Source organism: Heptranchias perlo, chromosome 32 (assembly GCF_035084215.1).
Source record: "Heptranchias perlo isolate sHepPer1 chromosome 32, sHepPer1.hap1, whole genome shotgun sequence".
Taxonomy (NCBI): Eukaryota; Metazoa; Chordata; class Chondrichthyes; order Hexanchiformes; family Hexanchidae; genus Heptranchias; species Heptranchias perlo.
The window spans coordinates 7,816,622-7,839,895 of record NC_090356.1 but is presented as its reverse complement, the minus strand read 5'-3'; the positions used below and the strand labels follow the sequence as shown (position 1 = coordinate 7,839,895).

The window sequence follows — 23,274 nt, the reverse complement described above, 5'->3', positions numbered from 1 at the left end:
TGAGATAATGACCAAATAATCCATGTTGGTTGAGGGCCAAATATTGACCAGGACACCGGGGAGAACTCCCGCTGCCTTTCTTCGTAATAGCCATGGGATCTTCTACATCCACCTGAGAGGGCAGACGGGGCCTCGATTTAACGTCTCATCGGAAAGGCGTTACCTCAGACGGTGGCGGTACTTCCTTAGTACCGCGTTGGGAGTGCCAGCCTGGATTATGTGCTCAAATCTCTGGAGTGCATCTTCAGCCCACGACCTTGTGACTCAGAGCCGAGAGTGCTACCGAGATCAGGTGGACCGCACCTGCGTGGGCATTTTACACAGAAACTTACTGTCCACGATTTACGCAGTTTTGTCCTCCTTAAAAATCACGCGGTGAGTCATCGACACCACCGGTGACTTTAAAGAGAGGAAGAAGCCACTCCTCCCCGTCACTGTTGCAAGTTGCTTGCGCGATCTGCTTCAGTCCAATGGAGTTTGGGGCTTGTTGGATGGTCAGTGCGCTCCTCGTACTCTCTGGGTCGGGGGTATGTTCTCCTGCCGTCTCCACCGACTGCCCCCAACACAGTGCCACCGTTCCCAGAGGGGGCAATTCCCCGTGTTGCTCCAAATGTCGACCAGGTGAGAGGTGAAGACTTTGCATGGCTAAAGAGTGGACTCAGTTCATAGTAAATGCGTTTTCTTACATCGCGGCTAAAGCCAACCTTGCATTGGGGGGGAAAAAAAATAACAAGTTGGCAGTAATATTAATTAGGAAAAAGTAATAATTATTCAAATAATAATTGCCTGGGTTGGTTGAGACGCGCAATGCTCCTTGTTCAGTGAGAACAGATGGTGTCAAGAGGTTAGAAATTAAAAGTGACTATTGGTGAGAAATGTGTTCGGATGATTTTGCTTGGAACTTATTCTAATACAAACGCTAACGCTAATTTTAACGCATTCGCTGAAAAAGCGAACGGAGGAATGTTGTAAAAACCTTAAGCGTTTGTCTTCTAATTTTGCCAGCAGTCAATCCTACGTTTTAAGTAGTCCGTGTAAATAGATTTCTTGCAGTTTAATTGTCAAGTTTTAATATTGTGTCAGACTCTTACATAAAAATGTGCGAATATAGGATCTTTAATATTGGCAAATATCCCAGGCCGCTTGGGGGAGAGGGAATTGGACTCTGAGCCGAGATTTGGGGAAGTGATTAAAACTGAGATTCCAAGATAGTTCTTGGTGAGAATTTTTGCAGATGGGAATGATGCAGATGTGGAGGGCTTGAGGAAGTGAATTTCAGAGTGGAGGGTATTGATGTATGAAGTCTTCTGCATGGATGAATTAGAGGGAGGGAGATGTACCATAAGAGTAGAAATGAGAGTCAAATTTCAACTTACTTGATGGCACCAGATAAAGCCGTATCAGAACGATTGCTTCAGTTCCTAAAGTACAATTGAACTGGGCACATAATCTAGGCTGACGCTTCAGTGCAGCGCTGAGGGAGTGCTGCACGGTTGGAGGTGCCGTCTTACGAATGAGACGTTAAACCGAGGCACCATCTCAGGTGGATGTAAAAAATCCCATTGCACTATTCGAAGAAGAGCAGGGGAGTTCTCCCCGGAGTCCCGGCCAATATTAATTCCTCATCCAACATCGCTTAAACAAAACAGATTATTTGGTTATTATCTCATTGCTGTTTGTGGGATCTTGCTGTGCGCAAATTGGCCGCCGCGTTTCCTACATTACAACAGTGACTACACTTCAAAAATTACTTCATTGATTGTAAAGCACTTTGGGACACCCTGAGGTCATGGAAGGCGCTATATAAATGCAAGTTCTTTTAACATGGATATAAAATACTGGCAGTAGTTTTCAAAGCTCCACACAGCTGCACTATCGTAAGAAAAAAGTTATTTAAAATTATATTTTAAAGGGACGCTTTGCAAACCCTTGTTCGGGTTCAGTACTCTGAAGCGATGATGTCATTCTCATTTGAAAAATGCCCCGATATCACAAAAAACATAATTTGTTATTTGTACATGAAATAAGTGGCTGAAAATGATAAGTCGCTATTTTGGCTGATGAGCCTCCTCAGTGATTAAAACATACCAACTTTAATCTCTACTGTAAGGAGAATACCCCCAGGACATGTCTGCTTTAAGACAGGAGATTGTGGGCAGGAGTGTGTAATCTAGGCACTCCAGTGCCTGAGGGCTTGATGCTTTGCTAGAGGTGCTGTCCTGATAAGATGTTAAACTGAGGTCCGATCTGTCTGTTCAAATGGGTGTTGAAGATCCCATGGCACTATTGCTTGTCAAGAATTCCTCAGCCAGTACTGCCGAAAAAACAGCTCAGCTGGCCATTCATCTCATGGGATGTTGCTGGCACAGAATGGTGGCCTACTTAACACTTCAAGAAGAATTGCGTGGAGCAATACTTCTGCATCCTTTGATTTGCTCAACCACTTCCTAACCGCTTGTCCTCAGCAAAACCATTACTCTCTCCTGTTGTTCCCCCCCCTGGTATGGCCCCCATCTTCGCTCCCTCAAGTCCGAGGGGCACAGACTTGAGCGTCTCTGGTGCACAGTTGGTTTAGCCATCTGTTACCTGATCTGGCTGGATCACACCAGCGCTATCAGGCCATACTCCTCTGCTAAAACCATGCACCATTCCAGGACTATCCTAGAGAGCAAAGATAACCATTGGCTTCTTTTCTCCATCACCACCCATAACCTTAAACTCCTGCTCCCTGCTCCCTCCAACAACAAGTCTGAGGACCTCGTGGATTTCTTTGTCACTGAAATTGAGACTATCTGTTCAGCTGCTTCCCCCCCTTCCCACCAAGCCAAGTCTTCCCTCAGACTCTACCCTGCCCTAGTCCTGAACCAGCATCTCTATCTAGTTTCTCTCCTATCTCCCCTCATGCCCTCTCTGAGCTCACCTTGTACACAAGACTTCCCTCCTGCTCTCTTGACCTTATTCCCACTAAACACTGACCATCGAACTTCTCTTCCTGGTCCCACACTAGCTGACATTATAAATGGTTCCTTTCCTCAGCTACAGTTCCTCTCCCTTTCAAAACCGCTGGCATCACCCCCTCCTCAAAAGACCCACCCTTGACTCCTCTGTTCTTGCAAACTACCACCCCATCTCCAATCTCCTTTCCCTCTCCAAAGTCCTTGAACATGTTGTCAACTATCAAATCTATGCCCAATTACCATCTTCCAATGGCAAAGGTCCTTAACTATTTTATTGCCTCCCAGCTGCATGCTCCTATCGCTCACAACCCCCTGTTGACTTATTTTAGTTTAGTTTCTGTCCTTCCACAGCACCAAAACCACCCCAGCCAGAGCCACGAATGGCATGTTCTGTGACTGTGATTGTGGTGCTTTATGTCTTCTCCTCCTGGGGGTCCTAGTGCAAGAAAATCAAAAAGTTGGTATGCAGGTGCAGCAGGTGATCAAGAAAGCCAACGGAATGTTGGCTTTTATTGCTCGGGGGATAGAATATAAAAACAAGGAGGTATTGCTGCAGTTATATAAGGTATTGGTGAGACCGCACCTGGAATACTGCATACAGTTTTGGTCTCCATACTTAAGAAAAGACATACTTGCTCTCGAGGCAGTACAAAGAAGGTTCACTCGGTTAATCCCGGGGATGAGGGGGCGGACATATGAGGAGAGGTTGAGTAGATTGGGACTCTACTCATTGGAGTTCAGAAGAATGAGAGGCGATCTTATTGAAACATATAAGATTGTGAAGGGTCTTGATCGGGTGGATGCAGTAAGGATGTTCCCAAAGATGGGTGAAACTAGAACTAGGGGGCATAATCTTAGAATAAGGGGCTGCTCTTTCAAAACTGAGATGAGGAGAAACTTCTTCACTCAGAGGGTGGTAGGTCTGTGGAATTTGCTGCCCCAGGAAGCTGTGGAAGCTACATCATTAGATAAATTTAAAACAGAAATAGACAGTTTCCTAGAAGTAAAGGGAATTAGGGGTTATGGGGAGCGGGCAGGAAATTGGACATGAAGCTGAGTTCGGATCGGTCAATGCCCTGTGGGTGGCGGAGAGGGCCCAGGGGCTATGTGGCCGGGTCCTGCTCCGACTTCTTGTGTTCTTTAGATTTGTGGTTGGGATCAGATCAGCCATGATCTTATTGAATGGCGGAGCAGGCTCGAGGGGCCGATTGGCCTACTCCTGCTCCAATTTCTTATGTTCTTATGTTCTCCTCCTTGCCCTCTCTGCAGTGTTCAATGTCGTCAGTCACACCATCCTGCGCCACCAACTCTCCTTTGTGGCCCACCACAGTGGGGCTGCCTTTGCGTGGTTCCACTCTTACCTGTCGCAAAGCAGCCAATTCATCTCAGCAATGACTTCTCCAGCTCCGACACGGTCACCTCTGGAGTTGCCCATGGATCCGTCCTTGTCCCTCTCCTCTACCTCGTCTACATGCTGCCCCTCAGTGGCATCATCCGTAAACATGGGTCAGCGTCCATGTGTATGATGAGGGCATCCAACTCTATCTCTCCACCAATTCCCTCATCCTCACAACCATCTGCACGCTGTCTGACAGTGCCGTGGATGAGTCACGACTTCCTTCAATTGAACATTGGGCAGACCGAAGCAATTGTTTTCAACCCCCACTAAAAACGCTGAACCCTTACGATCCCACTCTCTTTCTGCTCACTTACTTCCACCTGCACAGCAGAGCTTGCCTCCACCTGTATCTCATCACAATGCCGTCAAAACTCTTATCAACATCTTTGGCACCTCTATACTTTTCCAACAACTCCTTCCCAGTTTCTACCTTCCATGATCTCAAAATTGTCTAAAACTCCACCCCTCACATCCTATACCATTCTAAACTCCGCTCACCCATCTTCACTGACCTACACTGGCTCCCGTACCCCAGTGGATTGAATTTAGTCCCCCACGTCCTCAATCCACCTTACCTCTGCAACCTTCTCCAGTCTTAAATCCCTTCCTGCATCCTCCGGTCCTCTGACTCTGGCCTCCCGTGCACCTGCCTCCACTCCGCCTTTGGTGCCAGAGCCTTCAGCTGGCTGGGTCCCCCACTCCACCTCGGCCCTGCTTTCTGGCTCACCTGCCCAAATCCCTGGGCCTCCCTAACTCCCTGCCCACCTTTAAAAAGTCTCCTCAGTTATATCCCTTCTAAATAAAGCTTTTGCCAGTTCTCCTCACCGTTTTAAGCTTGGCATCCGCTCCTCTCCACGAGGCACCTTAGAACGTTTGCTACGTTAAAAGGTATTATGTAAACATAAGCCATCAATTTACAATGAGCATTGCCAGGGTAGATCCAGCAGTGTGACGTAAACCTGCAATATTTTCTGTAGCTGCGGTTTTGAAAAGGAACTCAATCTCAGCAGTCTCTTAAAATAAAAGACTCAGTTGCTAATGAGCGTGAGAGAGGCAAGTTTGGAGAACTACAATATTGCCGGTGACTACCACATATTGTGGCTCCACAATGGGATACGGTGGCCTGTGTTCCGAATTTTCCCTGTTTATTCAGAGATCAGCAACAGCGATGGGACAGCTGCCGTCTGTTACTCTGTGGTCATATTTGGAACTTGCCAATTCCTGCTGTGACACGAGGGGACGGGGAGCAATTGATCGGCTGGTGTCTGGACAGAACATCAAATTGCTCGCTACATCCCTCGTGGTTACCAGTGTTCTCAGTGGTTGTTTTATGAGTCTCCAGCGGGGCTGAGTTGCATATTCTCTCTGCAGTAATTTCTTGAAAATCTGCAACCGATTTTTTGACAGAGGATTTTTTTGCCTCTCCCAGGAGATTACATGGCTGTGGGTGGGAGGGGAAGGGAAGAAGTGTTTCATCATGAAGCTCCAGCCATTGTGGTATGGGGCCGGCTTGACAGACCAGCTGGTCATTTCCTGCCCATCAATTTTGTATGTCTCGTGTGTTGTGTTACATAACTCAGGGTAGCATCAAGTAGAATGGCCCAGCCGGGCGAAATCCTGCCCATAAAAGTTTGGAGATCCAAAATCCGTCATCGGAGTAATGGGAATGGAGCTAATCGTTTAAACCATATTCACATGGAGATCATTGCTCAACACGGCGGAAAGACTTTATAAAGATCCGACTAACCAGTGGTGAGACAGCAGTTTTATTCCACGATGTGAAGGTGTTCCAGTAACTGGCAAACACTTTAGGTAATTCCTGTTGCATTGATATTTATTGTTCCAATTATTTTCCAGGTACCTTTATGGAAGTTGAATGTACTGCGACCTCGTATTCCGTCTGTGTACCGTGCCCTACGAGATCATATTCTGAGCAGTGGAACACCATGTTTAGTTGTTTCCTCTGCATTGAATGCATTGAAGGTAACGCTGCAAACATATTAAAACATTCTGTATTCTTCCTAACATATATGTGCAAACATGTATTATACATGTATAACAGCTTCATCAAATGTGATTGAGCTTTCCTCAAAGTCCCATATAAGAAAGGAAAAAGGAATGAATAAAAAGACTGCACTCTGTAAATTGGGAGAACCAGCATGAAAGCTTGGGTCAAATCGAACCGACGCAATCAAATAGAAGCAAAAATCCAGCTATCTAAATTCCTACCCTGAGCTCGATTTTGGTCTCCCAGCGGAAAACTGACCAGAGGTGGAAGGGGCAGGAGCAGGCGACCCATCCCAGTTTCTAGGTCCGTCGAATTTGCATGGATGAGCGAAACGCACTCTCCGTAGGCGACTTGGCCGTTGGGAGGTGGGAAGTCGGGCACTGCTGCAGCTTCTTAAAGGCCTGCAGCAGCTTAAAGAAGAGTAGGAAAATGGCACTGGCATTGCAACGACGTCACCTGGTCCAGATTTCAATATATTGATATATTGATATAATGAATATATTGATGAGCCACCTACATGTTTCAGGTGCACTGGCTGCCAGGAGTTAATTCCACCCCGCCCCCCCGCCCCCCAGAGAAAATTAGGCAAGTTGTAAAAGGGTCGTTAACTGGGTGCCTGATTTAACCCCCACTACCTGCCCATTTTGCAGCAGTTTTTTGGTGTTTCTGAAGCCTAAAATCGAGAGAGCTCAATTGCTAAATTGAAATCTGAGATAGATAGCTTTTTGGCAACCAAAGGTATTAAGGGATATGGGCCAAAGGCAGGTATATGGAGTCAGATCACAGATCAGCCATGATCTTATCAAATGGCGGAGCAGGCACGAGGGGCTGAATGGCCTACTCCTGTTCCTATGACCAGCCAGATAAACTGGGCTGAAGCTGTTTCCGCTGGTTTTCCACCCCAAAATGACCCCCCCCCCCCCATCAAATTTGCAAATTCGTTTTGGCCCTTCCCACAATCTGCCTACCTAATTAAAATAGAGGTCAGTGGCACTGGTACCTTGAATCTCCTGCTGTGAGTCAGGGTGGGAAACGTAAGATGCATCTGCTGCCAGGATCAGCTGAGACTGGTGGGAGTGAGGAGTCTTACTAATGTTGAGAGTTTCACGAGCCATTATTGCAGCTGGCAGTGACTTTTTTGAGCCTTTTCCTTTTGGGATTCAGCCGAGGTTGCCTTGGTCTTGTTCCTGACTAGCTGTGTGGGAGTGTGAGACCACTGGGAGATTTTGTTCCCTGCTCCACCCTCTCCACCCAGAGTGAGGGCTTGTCAGGAGCAGTTGTGGCATTCCCCATGAGCATAGAATGCCACTATCCATGGAGGATGAGGAGAGAATGGAGGAAAGGAGAGTGAGGCAGCATTTAACGAGGACGCACATCCCCCAGACATAACCCTCCCCCCAAAATAATATACACTCAACACAGGTCCTCTGATGACCTTTGTCATCATCATAGTGCATCACTGCAAAACCGCTTGGGTTAAGGCCCTGAAGAGGGCCGTTTATGCCAACAATTTACGTCTTCTGTTTTGGTCTCATTGCTTGCTGTTAGATTTGGCCCCTCCCATAGTTAGCTACAATAGGAGATTAACAGGGGTCATGACGTGAAAGTATCCGACTTGACCCGATGATCTCTGTGAGGAGATGTACATTAGAAGAATGCGCTTCAGCAAAGAGGCACCGGGAAGCTCTGCCGCCAACTGGATACAGCAAAGGCTATGGGCCCCAACAACATCCCGGCTGTAGTGCTGCAGACCTGTGCTCCAGAACTAGCTGCGCCTCTAGCCAAGCTGTTCCAGTACAGCTACAACACTGGCATCTACCCGACAATGTGGAAAATTGCCCAGGTATGTCCTGTCCAAAAAAAGCGGGACAAATCCAATCCAGCCAATTACCGTCCCATCAGTCTACTCTCAATCATCAGCAAGGCGATGGAAGTCGTTGTCGACAGTGCTATTAAGAGGCATAGAAATCATAGAGATTTCCGGCACAGAAGGAGGCCATTCGGCCCATCGTGTCTGTGCCGGCTGAAAAAAAGCCATCCAGCCTAATCCCATTTTCCAGCTCTTGCTCCATAGCCTTGTATGTTGCGGCACTTCAAGTGCACATCCATGCGATGAGGGTTTCTGCCTCTACCACCCTTCCAGGCAGTGAGTTCCAGACCCCCACCACCCTCTGGGTGGAAATAGTTTTCCTCAGCTCCCCTCTAATCCTTCTACCAATTATTTTAAATCTATGCCCCCTGGTTATTGATCCCTCTGCTAAGGGAAATAGGTCCTCCCTATCCACTAGGCCCCTCATAATTTTATACACCTCAATTAAATCTCTCCTCAGCCTCTTCTGTTCCAAAGAAAACAACCCCAGCCTTTCCTCATAGCTAACATTCTCCAGTCCTGGCAACATCCTTGTAAATCTCCTCTGTACCCTCCCTAGTGCAATCACATCCTTCCTGTAATGTGGTGACCAGAACTGTACACGGTACTCAAGCTGTGGCCTAATTAGTGTTTTATACAGTTCTAGCATAACCTCCCCGCTCTTATATTCTATGCTTCGGCTAATAAAGGCAAGTATCCCGTATGCCTTCTTAACCACCTTACCTACCTGTCCTGCTACCTTCAGGGATCTGTGGACATGCACTCCAAGGTCCCTCTGTTCCTCTACACTTCTCAGTATCCTCCCATTTATTGTGTATTCCCTTGCCTTGTTTGCCCTCTCCAAATGTATTACCTCACACTTCTCCGGATTGAATTCCATTTGCCATTTTTCTGCTCACCTGACCAGTCCATTGATATCTTCCTGCAGTATACAGCTTTCTTCCTCACTTTCAACCGCACGGCCAATTTTTGTATCATCTGCAAACTTCTTAATCACACCCCCTACATTTAAGTTCAAATCATTGATATATATACCACAAAAAGCAAGGGATCGAGTACTGAGCCCTACAGAACTCCACTGGAAACAGCCTTCCAGTCACAAAAACACCCGTCAACCATTACCCTTTGGCTTTGTGCCACTGAGCCAATTTTGGATCCAACTTGCCACTTTCTCTTGGATCCCATGGGCTTTTACTTTTCTGACCAGTCTGCTATGTAGGACCTTGTCAACAGCCTTGCTAAAATCCATGTAGACTACATCAAACGCAGTACCTTCATCGACCCTCCTTGTTACCTCCTCAAAAAATTCAGCCAAGTTAGTCAGACACGACCTTCCCTGAATAACTCCATGCTCACTGTCCTTGATTAATCTGTGCCTTTCTAAATGATGATTAATACTGTCCCTCTAAATTGTTTCCAATAATTTGCCTACCACCGAGGTTAGGCTGACTGGCCTGTAATTACTCGGTCTATCCCTCTCTCCCTTTCTAAACAACAGTACAACGTTAGCAATCCTCCAGTCCTCCGGCACCACGCCTGTAGCCAGAGAGAATTGGAAAATGATGGTCAGAACCTTTGCTGTTTCCTCCCTTGCTTCTCTTAATATTTCATCCGGGCCTGGCGATTTATCTACTTTCAAAGATGCTAAGCCCCTTAATATTTCCTCTCTCACTATTTTATCCCATCCAATATTTCACACTCCTGCTCCTTAAGTACAATGTCTGAATGTGAAGACAGATGCAAAGTATTCATTAAGAACCATACCCACATCTTCAGCCTCCACATATAGGTTAACTTTTTGGTCTCTAATAGGCTGTACTCTTTCCTTACTTATCCTTTTGCTCTTTAAGTATTTATAAAACACCTTTGGGTTTTTCTTGATTTTACTTGCCAATATTCTTTTATGCCCTCTCTTTGCTTTCCTAATTTCCTCTTTAATTTCACCCCTGCACTTTCTATACTCCTCTAGGCTTTCTGCAATATTGAGCTCTCGGTATCTGACATAAACTTCCCTTTTTTGCCTTATCCTACCCTGTTTGCTCCTTGACATCCAGGGGGCTATAGATTTGGCAGTCCCACCCTTTTTCTTTGTGGGAACATATTTGCTCCGAACCCTCACTATCTCCCCCTTGAATGCCTCCCACTGCTCTGACACTGATTTACCTTCAAGTAGCTGTTTCCAGTCCACTTTTGCTAAATCACTTCTCAGCTTAGTAAAATTGGCCTTTCCCCATTTGAAAACTTTTATTCTTGGTCTATCTTTGTCCTTTTCCATAACTATGCTAAATCTAACTGAATTATGATCACTACCACCAAAATGCTTTCCCACAGATACCCCTTCCACCTGCCCAGCTTCATTTCCTAAAACTAAATCCGGAACTGCCCCCTCTCTTGTTGGGCTTGCTATGTACAGGCTAAAAAAGTTCTCCTGAATGCATTTTAAGAATTCTGCACCCTCTATACCTTTTACACTGATCCTATCCCAGTTAATAGGGTAGTTGAAATCCCCTACTATTACTGCCCTATTTTTGCACTTCTCAGAAATTTGCCTACATACTTGCTCTTCTATCTCCCTCTGACTGTTCGGGGGTCTATAGTACACTCCCAGTGGTGTGATTGCCCCTATTTTGTTCTTTAGCTCAACCCATATGGCCTCATTTGATGATCCTTCTAACATTTCAGCCCTCCTCACGGCTGTAATCGTTTCCTTTACCAATATTGCCACCCTCCCCTCCTTTTTTATCCCCCTCTCTATCTCATCTGAAAACCCTGTAACCAGGAATGTTGAGCTGCCATTCCTGCCCCTCTTTAAGCCATGTTTCAGTAATAGCTATGATATCATACTTCCACGTGTCTATCTGTGCCCTCAGCTCATCCGCCTTATTCACTAGACTCCTTGCATTGAAGTATATACCATTAAGCACTGCCAAACTCCTTTGTTGTCTTTTATCTGACATATGTTTTCTCTGCCTTCCAAACTCACTTACTAATTTTCTGCCTTCCATTTCCAGCTCTGTTTCTCTCCCTTCTGAATCTACGTTCAGGTTCCCATCCTGCTGCCAAATTAGTTTCAACCCTCCCCAACAGCACTAGCAAACCTCCCCATGAGGATATTGGTCCTGGCCCTGTTGAGGTGCAACCCGTCCAGCTTGTACAGGTCCCACCTCCCCCAGAACCGGTCCTAATGCCCCAAGAATCTCCCTCTTGCACCATCTCTCCAGCCATGCATTCATCTGCACTATCCTCCTATTTCTATACTCACTAGCGTGAGGCACTTACTCACCAATAACCTGCTCACTGATGCTCAGTTTGGGTTCCGCCAGGACCACTCGGCTCCAGACCTCATTACAGCCTTGGTCCAATCATGGACAAAAGAACTGAATTCCAGAGGTGAGATGAGACTGACTGCCCTTGACATCAAGGCAGCATCAAGGAGCCCTAGTAAAATTGAAGTTAATGGGAGTCAGGGGGAAAACTGTCCAGTGGCTGGAGTCATACCTAGCAAAAAGGAAGATGGCAGTGGTTGTTGGAGGCCAATCATCTCAGCCCCAGGACATTGCTGCAGGAATTCCTCAGGGCAGTGTCCTAGGCCCAAACATCTTCAGCTGCTTCATCAATGACCTTACCTCCATCATAAGGTCAGAAGTGGGGATGTTCGCTGATGATTACACAGCATTCAGTTCCATTCGCAACCCCTCAGATAATGAAGCAGTCTGTGCCCGTATGCAGCAAGCCCTGGACAACATCGAAGCTTGGGCTGATAAGTGGCAAGTAACATTCGCACCAGACAAGTGCCAGGCAATGACCATCTCCAACAAGAGAGAGTCTAACTACCTCCCCTTGACATTCAATGGCATTACAATCGCTGAATCCCCCACCATCAACATCCTGGGGGTCACCATTGACCAGAAACTTAACTGGACCAGCCACATAAATACTGCGGCTACAAGAGCAGGTCAGAGGCTGGGTGTTCTGCGGCGAGTGACTCACCTCCTGACTCCCCCAAGCCTTTCCACCATCTACAAGGCACAAGTCAGAAGTTTGATGGAATACTCTCCATTTGCCTGGATGATTGCAGTGCCAACAACACTCAAGAAGCTCGACACCATCCAGGAAAAAGCAGCCCGCTTGATTGGCACCCCATCCACCACCCTAAACATTCACTCCCTTCACCACCGGCGCACTGTGGCTGCAGTGTGTACCATCCACAGGATGCACTGCAGCAACTCGCCAAGGCTTCTTCGACAGCACCTCCCAAACCCACGACCTCTACCACCTAGAAGGACAAGGGCAGCAGGCACATGGGAAAAAAAAACACCTGCACGTTCCCCTCCAAGTCACACACCATCCCGACTTGGAAATATATCACCATTCCTTCATCGTCACTGGGTCAAAATCCTGGAACTCCCTTCCTAACAGCACTGTGGGAGAACCGTCACCACACGGACTGCAGCGGTTCAAGAAGGCGGCTCACCACCACCTTCTCAAGGACATTTAGGGATGGGCAATAAATGCCGGCCTCGCCAGCGACGCCCACATCCCATGAATGAATAAAAAAAAACCTGCAGCCAGATATCCGCCCACGCTGCTCTATTTGTGGCTATGGAGATGGCGACTGCACCCAACATTTATGGTACTGGGTCAGTGGTATTTACGGTATTCAGGCAGCCGCGGTGGGGGTAGGGTGGGGGTGGTCTCTGTAATATTAATGAGGTTACCGTACAGGTGTACATTCATCAGTGACTGATGTGCTTTACAGCACAGTATTTCCCTTAGGTTCTACCTGAGGGCCAGTATTGTGAGAGATGGTTGGATGCACATGGTCTGCATGAGGTTCATGGACTGAGGTGGTCCTCCTCTCACGGCAGCTTGCCCCAGAAGGGAGGAGCTACTGGCTGCACCCCTGAAACTTGTTTCTGGGCAACCTGGTGTTCCCTCCCATGTGCCAGTGACATGATGCTCTGCGAGGAAAACTGAAAGCTTGGCATGTGCTGCTGTCCAAAGAGACAATCGCCTGAGGCATGTCACCTCCACATGTCGCCATTCCCCTGGGCCCTGGAGCTGTGTCCTCACTGATCAGTGAGATACTATGCATTTTGACGACTCATACCAAAGGTACACGTCGGGTACAGTTTAATTATAAACATCTTAATTGCTTTAATTATGTGCATACAGTATTAACAGAACCTTATATTCCTATAGAAGGAATGAAGTATAAGAAAAACTGCACAACCGTCTCCAATGCCCAATGTGAATGCAGTGAGGGCTACGTATGCGAAGACAGAGACTGCAAGAGCTGTGTTCTAATAGGTAAGCATCATTATGACTTCTCTGGCGACTGCAATAGATTAAACCAAATGATTGAAAGCTGGCTCTTGGGCGGTGACACCTTGACAGCTTGACACCAAAGTCTCCCCACATGGCTCTACTTTCCACCTGCTGCCCTGCCCAAACCACTGTAGTGGTGGTGTAGCCTTAATCACATCTTGGTCTCACCCATTACTGCTCTGGCACCTTCTCCTCTTTTGAGCACCGCACTTTGTTCGTTTCTTGAGCGACTGCTCATCCTCGATGATTTCAAACTCCACCTCAGCTCCCCTTAACCTCTCTCCTCTGAATTCACTGCCCTCCCTCTATATAAACTCCCCTACCCATATTCACGGCTACCCCCTCGACCATGCCATTTCCCGAGGCCTCTCGACTCCCAATGATCTTGATCACTGATAAGGCCGTCTCTGACCATTTCCTTGTATCCCTCACTACCCACAAGCCCCTATTCCCTTTCCAACCCCACTCCCTTCTGCATCCGTCCTTGGAGAAATTCTCCCCCAAAGTCATTTACAACGCACTTTCAAATTTCCAACTGCCTAGTTTTTGGCCTTTCCATTCATCACGGCACTTCCGCAGCTGTCAATTTACTCAACCCCTCCCTCACATTCCCCTTTGATGCCCTTGTCCCCAGCAAGACCTCTACCCGCACCAAGTCCCACTCACCCATCGCCCCTCTCCTCGTCTAACTGCATTGGCTCCCAGTCCCCAACGCCTCAAATTTAAAATTCTCATCCTTGTGTTTAAATTACTTCAGGTCCTCTCCCATCCCTATCTTTGTAACTTTCTCCAGCCCTACAATACATCATCCGCTCCCCCGTGGACTCTCTGTTACTCTGACTCTGGCCTCCTGTGCATCATCCTCTCCCTTCGCTCTATCATTGGCAACTGTGCCTGTTCCCACAAACTGGAATTCCCTTCCTAAACCCCTCCACCTCCCTCTCCTCAAGACCCCCCCCCTTAAAACCCACCTCTTCTACCAAACTTTTGATCACCCCTCCTAATATCTCCTTGTTTTTTCAATGTTCACTTTTTCCTTATGCCTCTGTGAAATGCTGCGGAGTGGGTTTTTTCTACATTAAATGTATATTGTTGGTGATGGTGGTCCACCCATTGCCCCAACAAAGTGTCACCAGGGATACCAGGGGCTCTGTCACACGCATGTTCTACAAACATGCCTCAGCTCAAGGCTCACTCAAGCCAATTCTTCACCATAAATTTGAACATTATCTGATTTAGTGATTCTTAAACTTTTTACGTTGGGACTCCAGCAAAGAGCCTGTCTCCCTCACCTCTCCAGTTGAGGATACTGACAGTGGTAAGTCTGCAAAAAGAAGTCTATCTACTCCTTCACTCCTGTTTGTTTTCTCTATCTCTCTCACTCTATCTCCTACTCCTTCTCCTCCTCCTCAATTGTTTACTCTCTCCTCCTTTGCTTCTGTGTGTCTTTCTGCTCTACCTCTCTTACTCCCTCATTTTCATATCCCTCATCCAGTGCAGAGTCAGACTAATTGGATAGCTCTTTCAAAGAGCCGGCACAGGCACGATGGGCCGATTGGCCGCCTTCTGCGGTGTAAGATTCTAAGTTTCACTTCTGTTTCTCCCCTCCCTCACTTCTGTCTCATTCCCGCTCTCGTTTGCGCCTCTTCCTTTTCATTTTCCCTTTTTATTCCACTTCTTACCTCTTTTTTTTGCCTCTGCAACAGTTTATTTTTCCCTCTCTTTTATGCAGCATCGGAGCTGCCACCTGAGGAACCAGCAGGGGGCAGCATGGAGCTGACGAGGGAGCCAGGCAGTGGGACTTTACAAAGACCGAGCTGTTGAAATAAAAGCTGACAAGCCCTACTTGTGCTAAATATTGGTCAGGATTTTCTCAACCATCCTGTGTAACAGCAGCACTGTGATACCTGGTCATTACAACAACTTGCATTTATGTAGCGCCTTTAATGTTGTAAAACACCCCGAGACGTTTTACAGGAGCGTAACCAGACAAAAATTGATACCGAGTCAAAGAACCAATATTAGGACAGGTGACGATCAAAGAGTTAGGTTTTAAGGAGCGTCGTAAAAGAGGAGAGAGGTTTAGGGAGGGAATTCCAGATCTTAGGGCCTAGGCAGCTGAAGGCACGGCCGCCAACGTTGGTACAAAGGAAGTGTGGGATGCACAAGAGGCCAGAATTGAAGGAACGCAGAGATCTCGGAGGGTTGTAGGGCTGGAGGTGGTTACAGAGAAAGGGAGGGGCGAAGCCATGGAGGGATTTGAACACAAAGATGAGTATTTTAAAATCGTGGCATTGCCGGACTGGGAGCCAATGTAGGTCAGCGAGTAACAGGGGTGAAGGGTGAACTGGACTTGGTGCAAGTTAAAATACGGGCAGCAGAGATTTGGGCCGGGGGAGGAAAATTGCTCAGCTTGCTCTATAGTGACCCAGGCAGGAGGGTGCATCTGGTGGATTTCAGGAAAGAGCTGGATTATGGTGGCATCCCCGACTAAACGGTCTGCCAAGACTCATTGTCAAGTGTACACACACACACCCCCACACACACATGGGCTACTTGGAGGAGTAAATAGAGGAAAGAAGTTAGGGAACAGAGGATCATGTCTGAATAAACTGGGACTTCTCAGTGTCAAAATGTGCGTGGATCAGGAATTTTCCTCTGACACGAATCTAAATAACTTTGCCGTTAATTTTCTGTTGTTGAATATGAAGCAGTTCTTGTAATATTTTACCTGGATAATGTTGGTTACCACTGGAAAGGTGATTTGATGGGCAACCTCTCCTCTGTTTTAGGTGAGGACGTGGAAAACATTCCTTGCTCTACAGGGACGTATTCTGACACAGGAACTGAGCCCTGCGAACTGTGGACAAAGTATGTGTTGGAGATTTGCTTAATTGTACTTGTTATTTTTGTCATTGCTACCAAAAATAATACTGGGTACCCTAAAAATAAGTCTAGTCATAGTTATTGGACCATTTCCTGGGTTTTACTTTAATGTTCCTTTTAATGTAATTCACTGAAACTGGACTTTAGCCCAGCTGTTCCCTGCTTTGTGAAACATCCGTTTTCTTGTTAAGTGAACCACACAAATCCTTTTGGCTACACGAGGTTACTGTGAGCATTCCTTTATTTCCTTGCTTGTCCAGAGGAATAATAGCCAGAGGAGCAAATCATCTTCCTTGCCACATATCGTGCCTCCCTCCCTCAGACACTATCCTAGATATCAGCGATTTGTGTTAGGATTTTCAGAGTCATATTATCTCAGCATTTCTTCTTCCCTATCTCCCTCCACTTTTTTCCCACTGCCTCTCCCTTGCTATGGCGATGCTCAGTGTATTTCCAGTACTTCACCCAAATGGCCATTCTTCACCTGTAAGTCTGGACACTGAGGTGAGAGGCTATTTGATTCTGTACTCCCATGATGCTGTAACTCAGAAACAACCCAGTCCTCATTGAGAGTGTCTTCATTCGACCCAGTCCTTGATGAGAGGGCCTTTATTTGGCTCCTTCTTGCATGTACCTGCTCAGTTACTACCTTGCAATTCTGGAGCAGCAGTCAGATTCATGAGAACAGTCTTGACATGCAGCTGAGTAGCTAAGAGCCATTGTAAAATGAGGCCACTAACATTTTTCTACTGGCGCTGTAGTCCCAACATTGGGGCAGAAACCGCTAACAGAGGAGCTCAACAGCGCTCTTCTACGGCGAGTCGAAGGAGCAAGTTCCTGAGCTTGAACGTGCGCACTAAAACGCGGAAATCGTGAACTTGCTCCTATAGGTTCGCCAGCGATGCCACAGCTGCGAATTAAAGGACTATCGCACGCTACAATCATAGAAATCATTGAAAAATCGCAAACTTGCTCATCTGCCCCGTTGGAACGTAACTAATTCCGCCACCAAAAGTTACGCTTAAAAATGCCTGGTCTAAACTAAGTTTTAAAAGCGTGATAACTCTTTATGACTGCCAAACAACTAAAAATTAAATTTAAAAATGTGCAGTCTCACCTTATTCCTTATTTTAATTTTTAAAAATTAAATTTTAAAATTTTTTTTTTACTTTACCCTTCTGTCTCTTTGATTTAATTATTTCTTTGGCTTTTTATTAACAAAAATTAAAATTTTTGTTTGCAATAACTTCTAGAATACTAACTTTAAATGAATGAAGATGTAAACTTGAATAGTGCACAGGTGAACCTGGTCTGATTCCTTCTCAGTAATTCTCCGTTTGTTCATGTTCTTTTGTTAAAAGCTGCACCGCACTGGGTCATTTCGAACTCACACCTGGAAATCAAACCAGCGATGCAATCTGCAAGCACAGCACAGAGCTATGCTGCAGCCAGGAAGGTAAGCAGTGTAAAACTCATCATTTAGAACATTTAATGAATTTACGCAGGGTAAAACATGTTATTGGCAGGAAATGGAATTCTTTCCCACATTTTGGGGCTGGTATCAGATCTGAGGTTAAGTACAGCACAGTATTAGATGCAGGTAAGCTTCCCCCTTTCTCCATTTACACTGCGCCATTGGTCACTCCCAAGTGTGCCCCACCCCGATCACCCCCGCCCCCACCCCGATCACCCCCGCCCCCGCCCCGATCACCCCCGCCCCCGCCCCGATCACCCCCGCCCCCGCCCCGATCACCCCCGCCCCCGCCCCGATCACCCCACCCCCGCCCCGATCACCCCCCCCGCCCCGATCACCCCCGCTCCCGCCCCCGATCACCCCCCCCCCCCCGCCCCGATCACCCCCCCCCGCCCCGATCACCCCCCCCCCGCCCCGATCACCCCCCCCCCCCCCGCCCCGATCACCCCCCCCCGCCCCGATCACCCCCCCCCGCCCCGATCACCCCCCCCCCCCGCCCCGATCACCCCCCCCCCCCCGCCCCGATCACCCCCCCCGCCCCGATCACCCCCCCCCCGCCCCGATCACCCCCCCCCCCCGCCCCGATCACCCCCCCCCCCGCCCCGATCACCCCCCCCCCGCCCCGATCACCCCCCCCCCCGCCCCGATCACCCCCCCCCCCCCGCCCCGATCACCCCCCCCGCCCCGATCACCCCCCCCCCCGCCCCGATCACCCCCCCCCCCGCCCCGATCACCCCCCCCCCCGCCCCGATCACCCCCCCCCCGCCCCGATCACCCCCCCCCCCCGCCCCGATCACCTCCCCCCCCGCCCCGATCACCCCCCCCTGCCCCGATCACCCCCCCCTGCCCCGATCACCCCCCCCCGCCCCGATCACCCCCCCCCCCCGCCCCGATCACCCCCGCCCCGATCACCCCCGCCCCGATCACCCCGATCACCCCAATCATCCCTGCCCCAACTATCCCCCCCGCCCCAATCACCCCTATCCCCTCCCCCCCCCCCCCCCCCCACCCATGCTCGCATCACCCAGTATCTAAACAGCTCATACTTGACAGAAGCGACTGACTGACTGGTCTTAAATAATTATGGACTTTTGAGAAGTTTGCCCATCCATGAGCCCAATTTTAAACATTGCAAGTGTAAAAGTGTTGCTCTAAGTTGACCGTATTTGGTATTATGACAGGGCATGCGATGTGAAATTTACGCATCTTGCAAAGAGGTAAGTTTTAAGCAGCATCTTCAGCGAATAGCGAGAGGTGGTGAGGGGGAAGAGATTCAAGGAGGGAATTCCAGAGCTTAGGGCCTAGACGGCTGACGGCACGGCCGCCAATGGTGAGACGGTGGAAACTGGGGATGCACAAGAGGCCAGAATTGGAGGAACGCGGGGCTCTTGGAGGGTTGTATTAAGTCTAATAAACAGCTAAAAACATTAAATGTGAATAATCCTGATGACCCGGTGTGCAAATGCACCATTCGATGTAATCTTGAGCCATTCGGATCAGACGGTCTCAGGTTACTCAGGTCCTGGCCTGAGTTGGTTGTGCTGAGTTAACTGATCTCATCTAGGTCAGCAGCATGGGGAGCTGCAATTGACCTCAATGTACCTGGGATAGGAATGGGAAAAATAAGCCCTATCCCAGGGGGAGTCAGAGGTTCCAAGATAAAGTCGGATAAGAATCCTTCAGTTGTGAATATTCTAATTCCTTTCTGATTTCTCTCCAACCAAAGGTTCAACTATCCAAGTGGGGGGCACAACAGTCATTGTGACCTTCATCAGTCTTTGTCTGCTGTGTCTATCAGTTGGAATGCACATAGTCATATGGAGGAAGAACAAACGGAAAGAATTTAACTTGTTACCAAGTAGGTTAAGATTTTTATAGTCGCTTCCCCCGCCTTCGGTTCTCTATCCAGTCAAGAAAATGAATGGGAGCTCCCCCAGTGACCTAGGAACATAGGAACAGGAGGAGGCCATTCAGCCCCTCGAGCCTGTTCCACCATTCAGCTAGATCATGGCTGATCTGTATCTTAACTCCATCTACCCACCTTGGTTCCGTAACCCTTATTACCCTTGCCTAACCAATCTCAGTTTTGACATTTTCAATTGACCCCCAGCCTCAACAGCGTTTTGAGGGAGAGAGTTCCAGATTTCCACGACCCTTTGTGTGAAGAAGTGCTTCCTGACATCACCCCTTGAACGGCCTAGCTCTAATTTTAAGGCTATTCTCCCTTGTTCTGGACTCCCCCGCCAGAGGAAATAGTTTCTCTCTACCTGCCCTCTCAAATCCTTTAACCATCTTAAACACCTGAATTAGATCACCCCTTAATCTTCGATAGTCAAAGGAATACAAGCCTAGGCCTAGTGGGTAAAACCACAACCTGGTGTAGTATAAAGCCACACACATAAATTATTGATCTCACTCATTGCATCAGTTGGATGTTGCAAATGTCCTCAGTGCTTCTGGGTCTGAAAGGAAAGAAAATTAACCAGGGTTCCCACTCCTACTCACCATCCAGTGGCCTCTGCTGCAAGTGTGCATGTGTGGACATCAGACGAGAACAAAATCAGGCTTGGTTGCGATGTACCCACGGAAAAGAGACCATTGACGCTTGGGCCCCCATTTCAAAGGGGAGGGGACCGCGGGTACAGTGCGCATGAGCCCCTGAAGTGGGCGGCACACACGGGGAGTCCGGGGACGCCAAGGCCCAGATGATCTTAACATCAGGGTCTCATTACTATAACTTTCATCGGAGTCGGGCCCGAACCCCACCCCCCTTGACCAAATGCACTACCTGGCCAGTGGGCAGGAGGCCCAAGGCTTCTCTGTGTGGCATTCCTGCTCCTCCAGGCCTACATGGAAACCTTAAAAAAAAATTAATAGACTTACCTGCCTGGGCCTCTTCTGGCCCACGATCCCCCTCCCGACAAGTTTGGCCTGAAGTGGACGCTGTAACTGTCCCCCCCCCCCCTCAGACCTCAGACTAAAACAGCAGCTCGGGGCCCGATCTGCATATTTCAAGAGGACTCAGCCAAAAGATTAGGTTGATATTCAGACCCGTCGAGATCGGAGGGAGTAAGTTGTATTTTAACTGCCCCTGCCTGGTTTCCACCAAGCGGAGGGGGTTAAAATCGGGGCCTAGATGTCTTATGCTTACACATCAAGGATGGCCACCTGGGCAGGTACTCGAGGGCTTCACCCATTCTCCAGCAACAGTCCGTGCTTTCAGGAGAGGAGAGAGATGGTCTCTATATGACAGTGTATTGGTACACACATTTACAATTTTGCTCAAATCACCAAACAAGAGGAAGTCTCCACAAACATGGTCACCATGTTACTATAGATAGCGAATGGAAGCGTTCATGCTGTTTCGACAACCATATTTACCCGTACATATCTTCTTTAAACTTTTGTTTTCCTTTGCTTTGTGACAGCTGAAACGAGCCCATGGCATCTGAAATCACAGACTGAAGACACCTGCAGCATGCACTTCCCGGAGCAGGAGTGCGGAGGGACATCGCACCAAGAGAAGAAGAGCCCGAGCAAGTCTGTCATGTTGCTATAAATGGTGGTTGCAGATCTCTTTTTGTTTGAAGACGACCTACTCGGATGGACTGTGGGGTTTATGCAGGTGCAAGTGCTGCTCAGTGGGCCAGATATTGCTGCAATGGCGGGTTTGGTGGTGAATGATGTTAGTTGGACTTTTATACTCACCGTTGACGTATATTTGCGCCCCGAATTGCTGGAACGACAATCCAATAACGGCTCAGCGATGTCAATGGTGGAGACCTCCTGAACATCGCGCCCATTGGCTTATCTCCTCTTGACCAAGGAAAAAGGATAAGAGAAAGAAACAGAGCGAAAGACGGAGAAGGAAATAGGGTGAAACAAAATATAGAGACGGAAAGAGGTATAAAGAGAGGGGAAACAAGAGAGTGGATTAAGAGAGAGAGAGAGAGAGAGAGAAAAGAGACAGAAAGGAAAATGTAAGAAAAAACTTAAAAAGAGCAAGCAGAAGAGGAGGACATGGTAACCCAGTTGTGTTTGGGAATTGCTGTGTTGGTCCTTGAGGAGTTATTGAGTGAATGTACATTTAACAAACATTCTTGACCCATGACATATAGAACTAGCAGCCCCGTCCACCATGATCAGGAACAGTGGACCACCCAGTGGGTACGCCATTGCACTGCTTTCATAGGAACGTAGAAATTGCTAGACGAAAAAAGGACAAGGTCCATCTGGTTCGCCTTCTAGTCACATGATACAAAGATAACGGAGTTGCTGATTCGTGGCAATCAATCCCTTATCAACTAGTCTACAACAGACCCAGACACGAGGTGAGGAAAACTTCAGTGGTGGAGAGCTTTGGGAACCATAGGTCCAAAGTCACCTGTTCCTCCCAAGCATGTAACACTTACCACATGTCACGTCACAAATTACCAAAATCCAAAATGTTATTTTCTGTAAGAAAATGATCTAATTTGCATTTGAACGAGTGACCCTCTTCCGAGTCTCAAAAGAGCTTTGCTTCCTGAAAATTATTGCCTTTCGACACTAACAGGAGTGTGGATGACAAGACTGGCTCAAAAATTACTGCCAAGATAGATAAGAGGAATTAAAGAACCTTTATGAGTGTCATGTCTGGACCATAAATCATTAACGGGGTCCTCTGCGACATTGAATACCAGCCCTAAATGGCTGCGGTGGGAATAATTTGTAATAACATCGTAAATCCAGCACCTTCACATTAAATTCCACGGGGAGCCTCACGGCGCAGAAGGGACTTTTATCGGCTTTGCTGAAGCTAACGGCCGAGCGGCGCAAATCGCCCAGCAATTTGCGGAGAATTGGAAACTCATTGCGTAATCTCTTTTACTCCGCAAATCGCTGGATTTTTTACGAATTGATAATGGCGAGCGACTCGAATGCCGCAGGTCCTCCTAAGTTGGCGGAGTTCGTAGGTTTGGGAGGTCCTGGATCACGAGATACCAAGATTGTTTGGGCTTCACAGACCAGACGGATTTCACAGCCTTTCTCCAACTAGACTGTCACCGTGGAAACTTATATTACTTACCCAAAGAAATTGTTGTATACATATTTTGTCTGAAATCTCAACACCTTTAAGCAATGCTTGTCCCACCAGTGATCATCGTAGGGTATCACAGGATATAACCAACTATTTTATTGACATCATGATTAAACTATAAAATGAAAAGAGAACAAAATGGGGCAGAGGGAGGTCAGAACGGATGGACTGAGGGACGTGTTCTTTGGGATACGTGAGGAGCCACAATGTAAAATACTGTACAATAATGAATTACATGGAGTTTCTTAATAAATCCTGAAGGAATGACTTTA

General features: G+C 47.7%; 1 protein-coding gene across 1 annotated transcript; it reads left to right on the top strand.

The window, feature by feature from the left end:
- The first annotated feature begins 448 nt into the window (after positions 1–448).
- LOC137300816 (tumor necrosis factor receptor superfamily member 9-like) lies at positions 449–23,274 on the top strand. The gene is made up of 7 exons (XM_067970074.1): positions 449–621; positions 6,214–6,339; positions 13,437–13,544; positions 16,355–16,433; positions 17,810–17,904; positions 19,649–19,780; positions 21,351–23,274. Exons 1-7 carry the CDS (start codon positions 471–473, stop codon positions 21,479–21,481), a joined length of 822 nt encoding a protein of 273 aa, XP_067826175.1. The 5' UTR covers positions 449–470; the 3' UTR covers positions 21,482–23,274.

Excerpts from the sequence above, each read along its gene's own strand:
- LOC137300816 (XM_067970074.1), top strand. The coding sequence starts at position 471 with ATGGAGTTTGGGGCTTGTTGGATGGTCAGTGCGCTCCTCGTACTCTCT. Across the intron at positions 6,340-13,436 it reads CTGCATTGAATGCATTGAAG|AAGGAATGAAGTATAAGAAA; the intron begins GTAACGCTGCAA and ends ATATTCCTATAG. Across the intron at positions 13,545-16,354 it reads CAAGAGCTGTGTTCTAATAG|GTGAGGACGTGGAAAACATT; the intron begins GTAAGCATCATT and ends CCTCTGTTTTAG.